Below are 18184 nucleotides of genomic sequence, written 5' to 3' on the forward strand. Positions count from 1 at the left end.
GCGTGCATGATTTAGGAGGATTTAGTGGCATCTAGTGGTGAGGCTTGGAACCAGCTGAAACTCCTCCTGCTTAGGATTCCTTTAGTGTTTATTGTTCAGGAGGTTTTTACTGGGAGCAGAATTATCCACAGAGGTCTCTCCCTCTGAAAAACAAACGGACTAGGGTTCTCATTTATACACATTGCATACACGCAAAACAAGGTCTGAAAAAGGCGTACGCCACTTCCAATGCAAAAGTTGTGATCTATAAAGACAGAGTTGCTGGGAGCAACGTTCACCCATGCTTACGAACATTTTGGAGACGGGAAATTGGCAATGCAGATGGTGAGCTGGAAGCCTGATTGTAGAAATTGTCGAATATTTTTTGGCGCATGCCATTTTTGGCTTTTGTCCATACGTACATTTTTAGTATGGATCCTACACACTGTTTTATAAATCAGTATGTTTACATGCAGCTTGAGAAAAATGAATTATTGGTTTAGTCCGACTGAAACCGGACTTTTAAATGCATGTATACAGCTTAGTTCGACTGACAGCTCGACTAACACACCTAGATAATTCAATTGAAAACCGAACTATTGCTGCATGTATCCACTTAGTCCGACTAGAGTCGCACTCGGCGTTCTGCCCATGCACCACTGTTTCTTTTGCAGGCTTTCACCTGGAAGAAGGAGGAGATGACGTAGCAGCAGTGCAGTAATTCCCGGAATAACAAACAAACAAACACCATGGCGACCAAGAAGCAGAAGACGCACGTCTGGACGGACAAGGAAACTACATTCATGCTCTGCCATCTTTATTCGTCGTTAGCTTCCTCTTCGGGTCAACCGGAACTAGTTCAATATGCACTATATTAAAAAGGACACAGCACCGCCTATCGAAGCGGAGTCAGACGTACTTGGTCAGAAATTCGATTTTCTCTTCTGCATGTATACTCAGACAAGATGAGAGGTCCGACTTGACTGATTAGCCAAGCTATGAGCTTAGCTCGACTACTGCATTCATGCAAACATACTGAATGAGACCCCTGGTGATTAAAGCGGGTAAAAACAGTGAATAAACCAACCCCACATGACAAATCAGTACTTCTGTTATGCTGTTTGGCTTCTCAGAGACAGGCTGCTAACCCAGAACCCGCTGATCTGTGCTTACCATTTTCCTCTGATAATGTAAGATCCAGACGTTCAGGAGGTTTTATTGGGAGTTACAATAATCCACAGAGGTCTCTTCCTCTCCAAAACAAACAAACCCAGTGATTTAAACCGGTAAAAACACTGAATAAAGCAGTTTTACGTAAAAATATCAGTGTTTTTCTGACACTCTCATCTAATTGGGTTTTTACAGTGGCTGACATGAAAATGGGAAAGTATGAATGGCCCTATCTAAAGTCAGTGTTTGGTTTGTTTGTTTGTTTGAGGACCCGCTCCCCATGTACATATAAATGGCTCATTTTAAGGTAACAAAAACATCCTAAAAACTAACTATCCTTATTTTTAGGTGATTACACATGAATCAAAACATACTTATTATATTATATTCTATTTTTGCCAATATATTCCCCTAAATCCTACACACTGGACCTTAATGGCAGTAAGAAAAGGAAAGCATTAAACAAGAGTGTAGTGCAACAGTTACAGGCTTTTCCCAGATGACCTAACCACTGAAGAGGTGGCAGTTATGGTATTTAGCTGGCTTGGTTGTTAAATGATTAAATCATTTGGAACCTGAGGGGAAACTATTAACACTAACGCATGTGTCAAAGCCAAACCTGTGATTAGTCTAGTTCCACACTAGCTTCGATCGCTCAGAGAGATGAGGCAGTGTCTGACCTCGTGTCAGCAGCGCCACATCCACCTGAAGCACCGTCTTCTTCGATGGTGGTCCGGGATGTGGTTTTGGAGGTGCAGACGCTGAGATATGGGATATGCTGTGTGTTGCCAACTCTGGTGGCAGGATCAGTGTGTGTTTGTGTGTGTGTGTGTGTGTGTGTGTGTGTGTGTGTGTGAGTGGATGCACTGATGGGGTTTGGACCTGGGCAGAGAGTGCTGATGGGGCTGATGCTGGGAGAGAGAGTTGCAGTTTGTTCCACCGTTAGAAAGACAGAGACAGATGTCAGCACCACCAGCTGCTTTAGTCAGCACTTTGAACATACATACGCACACACATACGCACACACACACACACACACACACACACACACACACACACTCATTGATAGTGAAGAGGGGCTGCCTCACTGTTACATAGAGCACACACTGAGAGGAGGGAAATGAAGATACTTTCTCACTTTTTTTAAAAAAAAAAAATCTTTGTCCATTCTTTAAGTTTTGTTGCTGAAAACAGAAGCTAAGCGAAACTCGAGGACCGACAGACTGATGCACACTCAATCTGCTGCTTGACTCGGGGAACAAAAGTATTGATCGCTTCTCACCTTCCTGTCAGGGGACAAACTGGAGCTGCTGAGTTTGACTGGGAGCCAGCAGTAGGTGGCAGCAGTCAGTTACACAACACGTGCCTGAGTAATCACAATGACTGTCTGTCTAATTTCTGGTGTCTGTGCACAAATTAAACCACTTAATACATCATCACCTCCACAGATTGAAATAATACTGAACCTCAGATTGGCCAGGTGGATCCCTGATCATTACATAACCCATTACTGTTGTTGTTGTTCATATCAAAGTCTCCAGACAACACAGCATCCTCCTCGCAGCCTCTCTTTGTTTTCCAGTGGTTTGCCAGTCTAGACACCCCCTCTTGTCTTGCTGTAACACTGCGGTGTGTAATACGCAGGTGGCCATGACAACACTAACTGCATTAAGTTGGATTACCTGAGGCCTGCTGAGCCTCAGAGCCAGCCAGGGCTTCCTCATCATCATAGGCCTCTCTCTCTCATACACATACACAAGCAGAGACACACTTGCCTGCTGCTGCAGAAAATGCACTAATGATCTGCCTGCCTTCATTTATTCAGCTCATTTCACTGCGGTGAGTTGTAATTCATGTTGAAATGAAGACAGACTCGTGAATTGTGCTCATGACTGCACGAGGGCAGCAGCAGGAAGAGAATATTGGACACATTTACCAAAGCTCTTGTTGGCCTGGCACAAAGGAGAGGGGAACTACTATAGGCTGCCCGGCCTCCCGGCCCACAGAGCAAAAGCTTTTGCCCACTTGCGTGAGAGGTGGATAGGGATGAGAGAGAGGTGAGAGAGAAGGAGACAGACAGAGAGAAATAGTAGGACGAGCAGGCTGCCAGACTGCAGGGTTATATAAGGACAAGAGTTTTCCATGGAAAAAAAAGGGCAAGAAATGCTGTTTGGAGTCAGTCATCCTTGGTGACGCGTGGAAAAGTGTGGAATGCTGCGCTGACGCAACTTTCGAGCAGCGAGCGTGTGTAATGAGTGTGTGTTTTTAGATGAAAGTGTGCAACAAAGGGAGCAACAAGGAGAGAAGAAAGAGAGGAAGAGAGAGTGGGCATGCATGTGCGTGTGAGCGCACTTCAGATGTGTGCGTGCACATGTATGCGAGTGGAAAAGCAGAGACAGAGTGAGAGAGAGTGCCGTAGCCTGCTTGCTGACGTAACAGTTCCTAACTGTTTCCATATAGAAGGCCTGGGAGCAGGCGCCAGGCAGCCCCTCAGCATGAATACGTCTGGTACCCATCAGCCGATGTGAGAGGGAGAGAATACACACTTAGAAACACGCATGCTCACATGCATGCAACACACATACATGCACATGCAAGCACATTAGCCTTTCAGTTTAATTTAAATGAACTTCAGCGGTGCACAACATTAATTCACATGCATGCACATACTGTTTTGGAGTCACTTGTACATGCATGTCACATTTGAATGGATGAGCAACAGCATTCATACAAATGTGCACATACAGATAGGTGACAAATTAAAGGACAAACCTGACTAAATGAGAACACAGTGAATACCAATGAACTGCTTAAATGTCCAGTGTAGGGTTTAGGTATATAGATATACTGACAGAAATTGAATATAACAAAATAAGTAAGTTTTCCTTAATATATAAGCTGAGCTGTTCATATTTACATGGGGAGTGACTCCTTGTCCGTGGAGTCGCCAATGTTTCTACAGTAGCCTAAAACGGACAAACCAAACCATGGCTCTACATAGGGCCATTTGCATTTTGCATCTTCTCATCTTCTCATCAGCCAGAGTAATAAGCATCCCCTTCACAATGAGCAGCCTCGGAAAGCACTGATGTTTTAAAGCTTTTACTCAGTGCTTTCACCAATTCAAATGACTGTGGCTATTTGTTTTGGAGAGGAAGAGACCTCTGTGCATAATTTAGCTTGCAGTAAAAACCTCCTGAGCAATGAAAACTGAAAGAATTTTAACCAGGAGAAGTTTCAGCTGATTGCAACTTGCAATTCGCACCGCTAGATGCCACTAAATCACCCCTTTTCTTGTAAAAATACCGAATGTTCTCTGGTTCCAGCTTCTTTAATGCAAGGATTTACTGCTTTGATATGTTTTGCATCATTATACAGTGAATATGTTGGCTCGACTGCAGCTCAGGAGATATGAGCAGGTCATTCCTTAATTGAAAAATCAACGGTTTGATCCCCGGCTCCTCCAGTCAGCATGTCAAAGTATCCTTGAGCAAGATACTGAAGCCCAGATTGCTTCCAGTGGTGGTTCCATCAGTGTGTATGTGTGTGTGTGTGTTAAAAACTGAGTAGCAGGTGGCACCTTGTTAGCCTCGGCCACCAGTGTATGGGTGAATGTGACTCCTAGTGTAGGAGTGACTATTCTGATCATAGGTTTCACCGTAGTTGACAACACTCTCAATCACTCTGGTCTCAATCATATCTAACAACTAAAATCTTTTCAGATGAAGCTCCCTGAAGCAAACTCTTATCAAATGGGGGTCTGTGACTTAATGCATGTCAATTTAGGACTTCTAGACATGAAAAAGGGTTAAAACCACTGATGTAGACCACACATTAACTGATAATAAAAAACAGAAGACAGTCTGTTGGTTTGGTTTTCCCTTGTCACCCAGCTGTACATGCATCATACATTTGTATACGCAAAAATGCATACAAACTTACATGCAAACATCATGTATGCATGTATAGAAATACACAAGTATGTCGTCAATAAATGCATACATGGATATGCATCTCATATCACACACACACTTTGTATTCATAAGCACATATTTGCATTCTTCCCTGCTGATTGTCTGGCTTTACCTCACCAATGTATCTGTTACAGTGCACAAACAACATGTGAAGTAATGCAGCAGTAAAGAAGTGAATGAAAATTAAACAAAAGTTGTAGCTATGCACACAGTTGCATCAGAAATCTATTTCAAACCACTGAAGGAGTTTACAGTACATTGGCAACAAGAAACCTGCAGAGAAGTGCAGACTTCAGCACAGCGGAGGGGAGACTGTCGACGGGCAGGTTACCCGAGATGCAGATCCATATAATACGAGCTGAGGGCACCTTGAAAAACAAACACACACACACACACATATACACACACATACAGAGGAAGCATATTGTGGAAGGATAATCCGTTATGATCCAGGTGATAAATACAGACACCAACACATCAAGCAGGCCGCTCATTTTAGAGCGAATGGAAATGAGAAAGTGGGATTTACCATGTATTCCATGACTGCACTGATCTTGTGATGGGGAATTCCCATGAGGGCAATAAAATCAAGATACACACACACACACACACACACACACACACACACACACACATAGAAGAGCAAAGGGACTCAGCTGGAGATGCTGGTAATGCCATTACCTCTGCCTGTCTTCTATTGGACTCAGTGAAACGCTCATTAAGACGGCATTGTGCTCACTGAAAAAGGCCAAGGGCCATCTGGTTTTGCATCTGTATGTGCGCGTGAGTGTGTGTTTGTGCTGAAAGGATTTTCTCCATCTTCTTTGCTGCTCCTCCTTACCTCACTCGTCCGTCCCAGAACAACACACTGGTTGTTCTGGCTACATCGAACCAAATGGTGGGGCTTTGGGAGGGATGCTTTGTTTGCGGAGAGATGTTGTTTGATTGCACGAGGTGAAATTCCACCATGACATCATGAAACCAAAACTGCCTTTGTAGTCGAGCCCCCATTGAGGGGACTCGATGAATTGGCCCCCCCGCTGGATTTGGACGCTGTTTTTTTGTAACATTGGTGTACTCTGTGTCCTCTGGGGGCGAATACCTCTCTTTGTCTTTCCCTTTCTCTGTCTCACACACACACACACACACACACACACACACACACACACACACACACACACACACACCACTACCTCACCTCATTCTCTCATCCCCTGGAGGTAAGCACTGTTCAAACACATCACATCATTGGCAAACACTGCACCCTCACCAGCCGCCCTCCCACTCCTGTGCCCGCAGACAGAATAAGGAAGAGGTGGAGCTGGAAACAGCTGGGGGTGAAGGCCTCTGCACCAGTCGTGTGTGTGTGTGTGGCTGGCGTGAGAAGAGGAAGCGGAGGGATAGTACCAGACATTGAGTCAATCTGAGAAGACAGGGAACAGCGGGGTGACGTTTCTTAGAGGAGTGGCTAACAGGTCGCTTCTCTATTCTCAGACATACACACATTTATATTCTTACACATGTGAAGATGTGCTTCGGGGTCTCTGTCTCTCCTGTGGATTGTATCACTGGTGGAGGCGCAGACCAGACACTCACCTGCATTGTACCTGCATATTTCCTCTGTCGGCTGGTAGTGAGATAACACTGAAAACTTTGTATTTCTGATTTTTAAACTTGTTTAAAAATCATCTTCTGAGTCACTATTAACAGCCAAGCGATCCTCTAACTGAAGTAAGAAAGGTATTGATGCAACCAACAAGGTTCTTGTGGATTCTTAAAAAGTCTTAAATGGCATTAAATTTATCAATTTAAAAATAAAGCTTTAATTGGTATTAAAATGATTGAAGTCAGTCTATTAAAAGTCTTCAAAATGCTCAGACATGCGGGGAATTGTATGAATTATAAGTTTTCCTGATGTTGCATTGTAAAACATCAAAACTGGTATCAGCTATTTAAATAAAATACTAAATATCACACTCATACCTCTCAGAGAAGCTGTCACTGTACCCTGGATAACATGGGGAAGGGCAAATTCAATAAAAATCGGCCATGTAACACAATTTGGCAGCATGGCTGAATCAGCACGATGGGAATCAAGGCCATATCATCCTACATGCAGAGTGGGAAACACAAAATTGCCCAGGAAATCCACCAGCAAATGTCAGATATTTTCCACATTTGGGTAAACTTTCCCTAGGTAATTGATGTTGGTTATCGTTTTTTCCCCCTCAATGAACAACATCATTGTAAAACTGGTCTTAAATTTTATTATAAGTAGCATTAAAGGATCTTAAAAAGTCTTAATTTCCCTTAAGCTTGCAGGAGTCCTGAACCAAGGAATGATACAAACAAACTTGAGGCACCTAGTTTACTTGAGTTATTTCGATTTATGCTGCTTTTTAGCCTACATGCACGATACTCCACAATCTTTCAGAGGGGCTTTTTAGAGGAATATAATTGTTTGTTTTTGTTGCTTAAAAGTAGAGAAGATTGATAGTCTCCTATCTGTACAGTAGATATAGAGCTGGAGCTGGCCAGCTGCACGTTAGGTTAGCATACAGACTGTAAACAAGGAAACTGTTGGCTAGCTTTCCCAGGTGAAATCCCAACCTCTATTTTTGCACTTTGATAATATAATATGCTAATTCATGAGCTTCAGAGGTGCTGGTAAGCAAATTTTGTCATTTCTGGATGGACACCACAGAGCCAGGCTAGCTGTGTTCCTGCTTTCAGTTTTTAAGCTAAACTAAGCTAACGTTGTTCTGGCTGTAGCCTCATTTGTTAGCTGATGACACTTTTGTACTCTTACTATAAAATATATTAAGTATGACTTTCAATGCAGGGTTTACTAGTAATTAAGAGTATTTTAGCTACATTGTGGCATCACTACTTTTATCATCTTATCACACTGTCAACAAACATTTGGGGGAAACCTCGTCATCATGTTGGCGTGCCTTTCTAGAAAGTTATTTTGAACACATCTTCTCCATTAAATAATTCACGATCCCATCAGCATTTAGAAGCATGTGGGACAGTCTGAGAAAAGGAAAAAATCGATGAAGCCATGTTGTGTGGTCAGAGTGGAGTTGGTTAAACACAAAATCAATAGCAAGACTCCAGGACTCGGGATGTCGTAATGTGTTGTTCCATCTGTTTGGCGGGATTCCCTTCCCGGCCCCATTCAACGCCCCCCCCCCGCCCCATGCAAGCACACAAGAAGAAGAAGAAGAAGAAGAAGAAGAAGAAGAAGAAGAAGCAGAGAGGAGTTTGTATTTTGTCATGTCTGTATTTTTGTCTCATTTTCACAAAACATGTACAGGGGAAGGAAAAGCCTTTCAATAGAACCTGAGGTATTTTTGCGTCAAGCAGCCTAAGGTATCAGGATTTTCTTTTAAAAACTCATCTAAATTCATCAGTGTTCTTAGATGAGTTGCTATTTACACAACATAATAATAATAATAATAATAATAATAATATTCCGATAACAACAATTTTAGCAAATGGGACAGCCTGCATCATCTTTGTTACATGTCATAAATAATTCTAACATTTCTTAAAAATATAGGGAGGAGGGTGAGGGGGAGGAGAGGTTGCTTGAGGCTCGGGGGTAACAGAGGAATCTATCTGAACTTAACTGTAGCTGCAGCAGCCCAAGGTCAAAGGTCAAAGATCACCAGAGAGAAAAGCTATTCAAGGGTCAAAGGAAAAAATAAACACATTTTACATTATAAATAAATAACCATCTCGCACCAGGAGAGCAAAGTTTTCATTTTTTTCACCTCAAGATTTGAAGATCTGCTTTTTTCTGTCTGTTTTGTTATCTGTTTTTATCAAAGCTTTGGAAAATTAGAAATAAGAGCAAAAAAAGAAAAAAAAGAAGAGAGAAAGCGAGGATGCTTTATGGACATGCATTGTGCTGATGTACCAGCAGCTGTGTACCCTGTGCCGGGCTTGGCTCACTGAAAGATCCCCTGAGAATGAACAAAAGGGTGTGTGTGTACGGCCTATGCTTTTACATGTGTGAAATATGTGTAAGTGCATACAGGGTGTGTGTGTGTGTGTGTGTGTGTGTGTGTGTGTGTGTGTGTGTGTTGGTTTCAGCTTTGGTGGGACGCGCTGTGATGATGACAAACTGGTGCTGGCTCGGAGAGGAGACTCGGTGCGAGTCTATAAAACTTGTTAAAGAGTTTGTTTGCATATAGTTGTGATGTTACGCAAGAACTCATGAGACTGGCAGAAAATGCTGAACTGTATAGGAGCAAGCTGAGTGTGGCAGCTACTTTGTCTTCCTATGCACACACACAGTGAAACAGAACTTTTTGAGTTCACGCTTGAGCCCTCGACTGTGATGAATACACACTGCAGAGATCCTGCGCTTATAGATCTCATCAGTGGGACGTTTGTACCATCCTCTAAATATAAAACTGAGGCCTTATTTGTAGGCTACCATCAAAACTCAAGACTCTTGTTGCCATGGGTGTGAGGGATAACTGAAGTTGGTTATCAGAAAGCATAAAAGTGCATTTCAAAGTCATACATCACTCTCCCCAAAGAAGGAACAGCACATATTGCTTGCTTGAATTTGTTGAATGTGTGTATTTGTTTGAGTGTGTGTTCATAAATACCATACAGCAAATAATAATAATAATAATAATAATAATAATAATAATTCAACAAAAGAAAAAAAAGAAATAAATCCACAAAACATTATATTATTTCTCATTACCAGAATGAACCAATACAATAAATTAAAACTATAACTGAACAAAAAAAAGTCCATTAGAAGTCCATTAAAATTGCTATATATATTCATATTGTATATATAGTATTTGTCTGTCTGTAGTCAGCCTTTCTGGTGCATGCTCAGTGGTGACCATAGATGGTGACTGGGAGCAGTGGGAGGGGGCTGGGGGGGTTTATAAAGGAGCTGAAGGGCCGTTAAAGCGAACCCTCGCCGCCATCCCGAAACCTCAGTCCCATCACGCTGTTAACACTGGAAACAAGGGAGCCAAAGTCAGGAAAGACACACTGTGCTTTAAGGAGGGGGAACACTGCCCGTCGCTATGAGTCTTCAAAAGTCTTTTCAGCAACAAAATGCTGAGGATCCTTCATTGTTTGGATACAGTACCGCCGTTAGATTAAGTCCTTGGGATCTCTCTGCCTTGTGCTGTGGTGATGTGAGGAGACGGTGCTGTTAAGGAGTCTGTTATTGTTGTCTGATGTTGCTATGCAGAGTCTGTAGCAGGCAGAGCCACTGGGAAGAGGAGGGAGGGGGGAGGCGGACGTAGCCGTGCGAGGTTCTGAGGCTTTCTGACACTGGGGTGAAGCTTTGGGAGGAAACACGGGGCTCGGTTCAAATCACAAGCTATACACCCACTGAAGCACACTACATTTGACCGCAGGCAAGCAGTTTGTGTCCGAACTCTGTCAAAATAAGGATATTCTATATAGTAAGGATGCAACATGACACTTGTCCTGGGTCGTTTCTTTTTATCTGTGACAGAGCTCAGAAAAATTAAGAGTTTCAGTACCTACAGTCACCCCCCCTTTACCGCGCCCTCCCCCACACTTTTATTCAGATTTGTATGAGAGTTCAGGATGGCTAAGCACCACATCACAGGCTCTGTCTGTCCATGTGCGAATGCTAGTTCGCCTGCTAACCTTTTCACATTAACTCTTTGCTTTTATTTGTCCTTCTCTCAGTTGGAGTCCTAAACACTGTCCGCGAGGAGCACAAAAGAAGCCTCCTCTGCTCCCGGTCATATGTCCTCCTCTTGCACTCCCTCTAACCAGTTCCATTTGTGTCCCCAAGGGACAACCCTGGTCATGTCCATTATCTGTCAGGATACCTCGATGATCTCCATGCTCCCAGAGAAGCTCGACTGCTTCCCGATCTTCCCCAGTTCTTCTCGGGATCGCGTCTCAGAGATGCCCTCCTCGAACTCCATCTGACAGCTGCGCCGTTTGAACTGCTTCTCCGACGCAGGCCCGCTGTTGTTTGCACTGTTGGACTTGGTCACTGTGGACGACTGTGTCTGCGGTGCTGATGACTTTTCCCTCTGGGATTTGTCTCGTAACCGCACACCTTCGCTGCACCCAAACGCCACGTATGCCGAGCTGCTCCCAAACCTCACCGACGACTCCTCTCCGCCTCCGTCCCCTCCGCCTCCCAGCTCCATCTCTCCCTCACCGGCCTCCACTGCCCCAAAGTGCCAGGGGGCATCTGTGGTGGGGGTGACAGGAGTGACGGGAGTGGTAGCCTGGACAGTGTCTCTGTGTTTGGTCCACATGGCCCCAGACCCAACGTTGGGCAGGGAGGGTAGTGACAGGAGCAGGGAGCCCTTTAGGTTCTCGTCCGGGCTGGGGCTCTTGTGTTCCAACGACAAGCTGAGGGACTGTGGAGGTTGGTGCGGTTGGGAGTGGACTGGGGAACTGCCGGAGCAATGCTTGGGTTTCCTCCTGGGTCTGGATGAGGAAGAACCAGACCGATGGACTCCTTCACTTCCTCTGAGCCCCAAACCTCCGATGCTACCCCCGCTGCCCGGTGAGGGGAACGGTGAATCGGAGGAGCTGGGGCTGTCTAGGACGGGAGACTGCGAGCAAACACCATTGGAGGTGCCTGTTCCTGGGCTGTCAAGTTTGCACAGCTTGGGGACGTCTTCAGAGTGTGTGGGTGCCAAGCTGGGGCAGGGGGGACTGTTCGGGGAGTAGACAGACTTAATGTCCAGGGAGAAGGAGCGTTTAAGCCGGTTAGTGTCCATGATCCTCTCTGCTGAGAGGTGCAGGCCGTTGAAGCCCTGCTGGAGGGAGGTGGGTGATGGCAGCTTAGGTTCTGGTGGGATGTGTTGGTCTGCCACAGACGAGTCGTAGTTACTGTGGTGACCGTTCATCTCAAAACCTCCGTTAATCTCTGAGGTTTGCTTAGTGTTGTTTTCGGAGATCTTGTCATCAGAGGTTGAGGTTAAAGCTTGCAGTAACCGCAGGCCTTTCTCAAACTCCAAAAGCTGACCCAGGAAGTTGAAGTTGGGGGATATGGACGGTCTTCGGTCCTTTACAAACCTGTGAGGAGGAAAAGAGTTGGGAAATATTAGTCACAAGAAAACAATTCTAACAAGGAAACTACTAAAGCACTATCAGTGGGTCAGAATTACCCTAGATGAACTAAGTGTGGGGTGTGAACAGCTTTACTGATGCACAATACATAATCCAGTGCCAGTGTTGTCCAGACAAGGCAAAGCAAAGCCTTTTGTACACACACCGTTCCCTGGCAGGCATCTAACAATTTTATTTCTCACGACTGGGGGGAGGAGGATGAGAAAATCGTCTAGCATTACTTTCAGCAGTGAGTTGTCTTTTTACTGGGGCTGACACCTTAGCTCAGCTGGTGGTAGGTGGGAGGAGAACGCGTACCTGTAGGCATCATCTGATGACAAGCCCATTGTCTTCATGATGTATGCGATGGCGATGGTTGCTGAACGCGAGATTCCAGCCAGGCAGTGCACAATGACTCTGCAGTTTGACACCTTAGCTTTGTCTGTTGGGGGGGAAACGAACAGGTATGAATACACGTTTAGCACAAAGTGTCTGGAGACAATCAATGTCCATTGAAAGCTAACTGACGTTTCCTGGAAGAGTACAGGGGATCACCTGAACGGATGCGTTATACCTCACGCTATTGTTACCTAAGTTGCACGTGAACGTTTATTAACAGTGCGCATATGTTGTATTGAATATCATTGGCATTCTTCTATGCATAACTTGAGATGACTTCACTTCCTTATAAAGACACTTCCCTCAGTTGCTATCATGCTTTTTACTGGCAATGTTCATCTTCAGTCCAAACACATATTAATACATTTCCCCTCCTCTTACCTATGAATTCATTAGTTTTGTCCAGCCAGGGAAGCAATTTCTCGCAGTAGTTGTCATTGACTGGGATACGCATGAAGTGGCTCTCGCTGATGAAGTCTGGCTTGGGGCAGGTGTTGCTGGCATTCAGCACATAGGTGATACCATTCTGAGCCATCAGATCCTGCAGAGGCAACATGAGTTCAAGGTCACGTTTTCTTGTCAGGTAACAAAAACAAGTTAGCTATCTATCAGTGATGGTGATAATATGAGTAAGAAGATCAAACTAAATTCTACCTTGTTGAGGACGTCCTTCTGTGAGCCCAGGTAGAGGTGTGGCAGGATGCGGGTGGGCCCTACATTAGCCACAGGCAAGCAGGGCTGGGACAAGCTCATAGGCAGAGCAGTGGCAGGTTTCCCCTCGCACAGGCCGGGGAAACAGGAGGAGAAAGCAGCGAAGCCTCCTGCAGAGAAAGAAGAGAAGGTGAGAACTGGTTAGGTACGCTAATGGTTTTCCACAGAGAAGTCCCACAACACTCTCTGCAAAGACTCCTATGAACTCATCGAGAACAGTGCACCGCCATCAGCAGAGCAAATAGACGCTTTGTACGCTTTCAAAGGTGAATCTGGGCTACTATGTCTGGGTCCTTCTTAGTGCAACAGGAGCAAAAAAGAGGCTCTCTGTGCTTCTGTGTGCAAGTTAGGTTAACTGCTGGGCAGCCAGGAATGTGTGTGTCTGGCCCTTTAAGAGGCAGGCGGCTCCACTTTTGGCGTATGTGTATATGTGTGTGTGTGGCTCTGTTTCCTGCATGAGCTCATGTCCTGTAGCAGTGCATTGCGTCAGGCTGGGGGAATGAGAGAGGCCACAGGTGCAGGGCCAGGACAGAGGCCCAGTAACATCCCCCTGACAACCACACAGCACACACACGCCTGCACACGCACAGTCATACATATGCGCACGCACAGTCATACATATGCGCACACACACATTAACAAGACGATACTCTTCAAGAAGAAACAATCTGAAGACATGATCACATAATCTTGCAGTCAACATGCGCTCAATATTAACTCTCACTGTCTGTAATTCTCTGTCCACACACACACACACACACACACACACAAATACCCACTCATCATTACTCTGCAGTACTGCGGTTGTATAACTATAGGGTGGGGGCCAACGAGAGGAGGTGGGGGTGAAGTATGTGTGTGTGTGTCTTGAGGAGTGGGTAATGACCTCGCTTAGGAGTCTGTAGAAGGGAAGGGAGTCCTTCAAGGAAACCCTGAGCCCCAGAAAGAAGATTAGGACCTAATCTAGGTTCAGCCCTGCCTGACCCAATCTGGAACGTAGCACACACACACACACACACACACACACACACACACACACACACACACACACACACACACACACACACACGCACACACTCATACACATTCACACACACATGCAGGGTCACAGAGTGAGAGTGAGTGAGACATGACATCACTGTTCTAAAGTAGCACACGCAGCACAGCGCAGGCAGTACATTGCCTTCCGTTGTAACACACACCCAGCTGCGCTACTCATGTAGCAACGTCTGGCAGACACACACACTGAGTGTCAGCACCATGCACTCAACACATACGAGATATAAAAAGCTGCAAAATTAAGGTTGTGCAAACATTCAGAGGAGAGCAGCTTTGGTATTTTTGCACTATTTCACAACACCGCAGCTTGCGAGGCTGGGTGCATCCCCATGAGCTATTCTGGGTGCACTGGCCCTTTAAGAGCAATGTGAAGAAGGGTTGTCTGTTTCCAGCTATTAATGGCAACCGGCGGAGCAATGACATCAGCGTTCCACATGGGGGGGATGGAGTGGGGCGGAGGGTAGATGCATAGATGTAGAAAGAGTGATCAGATAACGAGGAAGGCGAGCTCAATGCAAAGAGGGAGAAGCTGATAGCTGCTGTGCTAGCGTGCGTCAATGATCTAACTCTTTTGGCCTCTTAGGAGTAGACTAAACAGACATTTGTAGTTCACAGTTTGGCTTTAGACTGCGCTGGCACTGTACAATTTCCACCAGAGCCTCTTTCTAGTGATCCTATGGGCGGTGCTACACTGTCAGTAATTGATAAAACAGAGGAAGGGTAGTTCTTTGAAGGGTTTCTTCCTGGTTTCTCTGTTCCCAAGCTGCTGGTGTGGAGCCTCTGCATACACACACACACACACACACACAAAGAAAATAAATGGTGCTACATATAGCCCCCACCACAGGCATATATACTGTATCAGTGTGAGGAAGCAGTATGTTCCTGGAGACAGTTAAATCAACAGGAAAAGCCTCACGTCACACAGCAACTATTTCCCTTTCTATGCGAGGACATTGTTGGAGAGTTGTTAGAAGGACAGAAGACAGGACGTTCCACAGCGGAGACAGTGTGTGTTTAACACCAAAGAGAAAGTGTGTTTGTGTGTGAAGGGAAGTGAACACACGAATGAAAACACTCTTCTAAAAATATTCCCCCTGTTTGATCTTGTGTGTGTCTGGATTAATAATTACAGGCATGATTACTGTAGATGACCTCATCAGTGTGAAATAGCGTCAAAACGGCAGGAAGAGTGGCGAGCCAGTGTGTGACTGGGAGAGTGAGTAAGGGGTTACTGGCATGAAGGGAGACTGAAGTCAGAGATAAGAAAGCAGGACTGAGTGTGCCTGCCTGCCTTTTTTAAGGGCTATTACATTACAGTGACATTACGTCAACACAATTACAAACACCTCCCTTGTAGGCAAAGCTTTACAGGGCCGCTGCTAATGGACGTTAGTCACACAGGAGATAGCGTGTTATTGTCACCTCGTCACCTGACCTCGCTCTACTTAAGGTTGCCATGACAGCGAGGACAGGCAGTGATGTTGATGACAGTTGGCTCATCATGTCCCCCTGAGTGTTGTCAAGATGGAGTCAAACACACACACAGACACACAGACACACAGACACACACACACACACACTGAGTGTCCAAAGGGCACACAAACACGCACAGGACAGAGAGCACCAAATAATCCAAAGAGACATGGCCTCACATTCTCCAAAAGACAACGATGACACATCCGTCCATTCCAATCTAAGCATACAGAGCACACACATAAACACACTGTACAGTCACACTGAGGTCACTGAAAATACCCTGTGACACACACCAGCCCAGCTGTCCATGAAGATGACATCAGAAAGTCAACTGGGAGAGATGAGTTCACCTTCGGCACAGCATGATAATCAGCCGAGACTAACACACACTGCTACGTTAAACTCAAGAGATAAAGCTAACTGGCTACACGAGTCACAGTCAAGCTTGTCTCAAGTTGTATCCTACAGTTTTATTTGGAAATGAACAGAAATAAAAGCTGCTATCATTTTCAGTCACATGCTGAAGTCATGATCTTGTGCCACACGGAAACGCTGCTCAAAAGTATCATACTTTGGAAAATGTACTTGGACAGGATGTGACTAACCCAATTTTGAACACACGTGAGAGAGAAAAAAAAGAAAAAACATTTGGGTAGAGAGAAAACACACAACCGGGAAAGAGGGCACTGTGTCGCCATCGGCAACGCTAGCCAGCGGTGACTTCCTTTTTCCGTTTTCCTCTGCCCACTTCATCACTTATGCAACTGCTTATTTTCCTCTCTTGCCCTAGTCAGAACTGAGCACTCAGGCCTCCTTTGTTCGCTAGTTCCCCCTCCTGATCTGTCATTTCCTACAACTAAATATTCACTTTTCAGTTTAAAAGCGCAGGTTATTACCCCACAGATGTGAGAAGTGTGTGTTTGGTAGAAGATATTTGGATCAAATTCGGGCATTTTGGGGCTGTGCTGCTGCGTGAATCGATGCAGAAAGCTGAGAGATGAATAGAAGTGGAATCCCGGAGATATTGACCGGATGAACAGAGACACACAACACCTGCCTGGCTGTTGTGGTTAATGGGAGCTCTGCTGTTACATCACTGCTGTTGGTACAATTGACTGCCTCGTCAATACAAGCTCACCCCCTCCCTCGCTCCTCTGTGTGTGTGTTTCAGTCTCTGTGTAGCTTTCAGTTGCCCTCTTTAACTCGTCTGTTAATGGAGAGGGGGGGCGCACACAAGGCAGGCGTGTACACACACACACTCACACACACACACAACCCTCTGCAGCCTGGGGGCATTGATCTGCCTGAATGAGTCCCTCGCACCCCTTCATCCCTCCCTCCATCGCTTGCCTCTGTGGTTCATATCGGTGGAGACATGACGCCATCCTCTGTGCCCCTCCAGCTGTCCCCTCCACTATGAGGGGACATTAGCATCTCAATGTGACCCCCCCACCATCCCTCACCCTCCCAACATGACATCATTGCACACATGTCCCACTCAGCTCCACAAAGGCTGTGCTGCAGCCTGGAGAAGCCATGGGAGTGTGTGTGTGTGTGTGTGTGTGTGTGTGTGTGTGTGTGTGTGTTTTAGGCGGCAGAGTCTGTCAGAAATGTGTAGATTGACAGACCATAAATGAGGTAGTGGGATGATGTCATCGCTTTTCACGCAGGGCGCCAGGTTGATGACGGGCGGGAATGACTGTATTATTAACATGTCATCCTGGCTGATGGTTAAACCGTTTATTGTTTCACTATCTTAGTGGACAGATAGCGGGAGTATGTCACTTTGATCAAGTGCTGTTTCAGCAGTACTGTGTTATTGCAATACAGGACTATAAACCTTCCTGTAATTTAGACTGCATTCACAAGTCTATTCCACAGAGGCGTGTTGAAGTGCCTCAAAATAACCTGTGACAGACACAAAGTCTATTTTCACTTGCTGATGGCATATGTGTGATTTTTTTTTTTTTTTTGGTAGCCTACTCTGAGCTAACAAGTTTGACACTTCAAAATGTACACCTTTGCTGAGATGGACTGTGCATGAACATGTGCACACACAAAGAAACACACACCTAACAGTGTGAACTGGGGCAGGTGTGGAGGGCTGCTGCTGTGCTAACTGCTTTGAACCGGCTCTCTGATATGCACATTTGCATACACACTACTTCTTATACATTTACGACCCAGCTGTAACTCCAGTATTTTAATGACTGCATACATATTTTGTGTAATATGCATGTAAGTGTGTCAATATATAAAAAAGGATTTTGCTTCCACACAGCTCTGCGTTTCCACATCGCTCTGTGTGAAAGGTGTTATGT

The 18184-nt window shown here is 45.2% G+C and overlaps 1 protein-coding gene across 4 annotated transcripts in view; it reads right to left on the reverse strand.

The window, feature by feature from the left end:
• Positions 1–8391: 8391 nt before the first annotated feature.
• The window catches only part of dusp8a (dual specificity phosphatase 8a), a 52048-nt gene continuing 42255 nt past the window's right edge, over positions 8392–18184 (reverse strand). For all 4 annotated transcript variants that reach the window (XM_049573964.1, XM_049573965.1, XM_049573966.1 and 1 more), the window contains 4 exons: positions 13269–13435; positions 12996–13155; positions 12534–12657; positions 8392–12182 (listed from right to left, as the gene is read on the reverse strand). In XM_049573964.1, coding sequence (XP_049429921.1) covers positions 10964–12182; positions 12534–12657; positions 12996–13155; positions 13269–13435 — 1670 coding nt within the window. In that variant the 3' untranslated portion in view covers positions 8392–10963. The remainder of the gene's footprint in view (positions 12183–12533; positions 12658–12995; positions 13156–13268; positions 13436–18184) is intronic.

This window comes from Epinephelus fuscoguttatus, linkage group LG4, assembly GCF_011397635.1.
Source record: "Epinephelus fuscoguttatus linkage group LG4, E.fuscoguttatus.final_Chr_v1".
In the NCBI taxonomy this organism is placed as follows: domain Eukaryota; kingdom Metazoa; phylum Chordata; class Actinopteri; order Perciformes; family Serranidae; genus Epinephelus; species Epinephelus fuscoguttatus.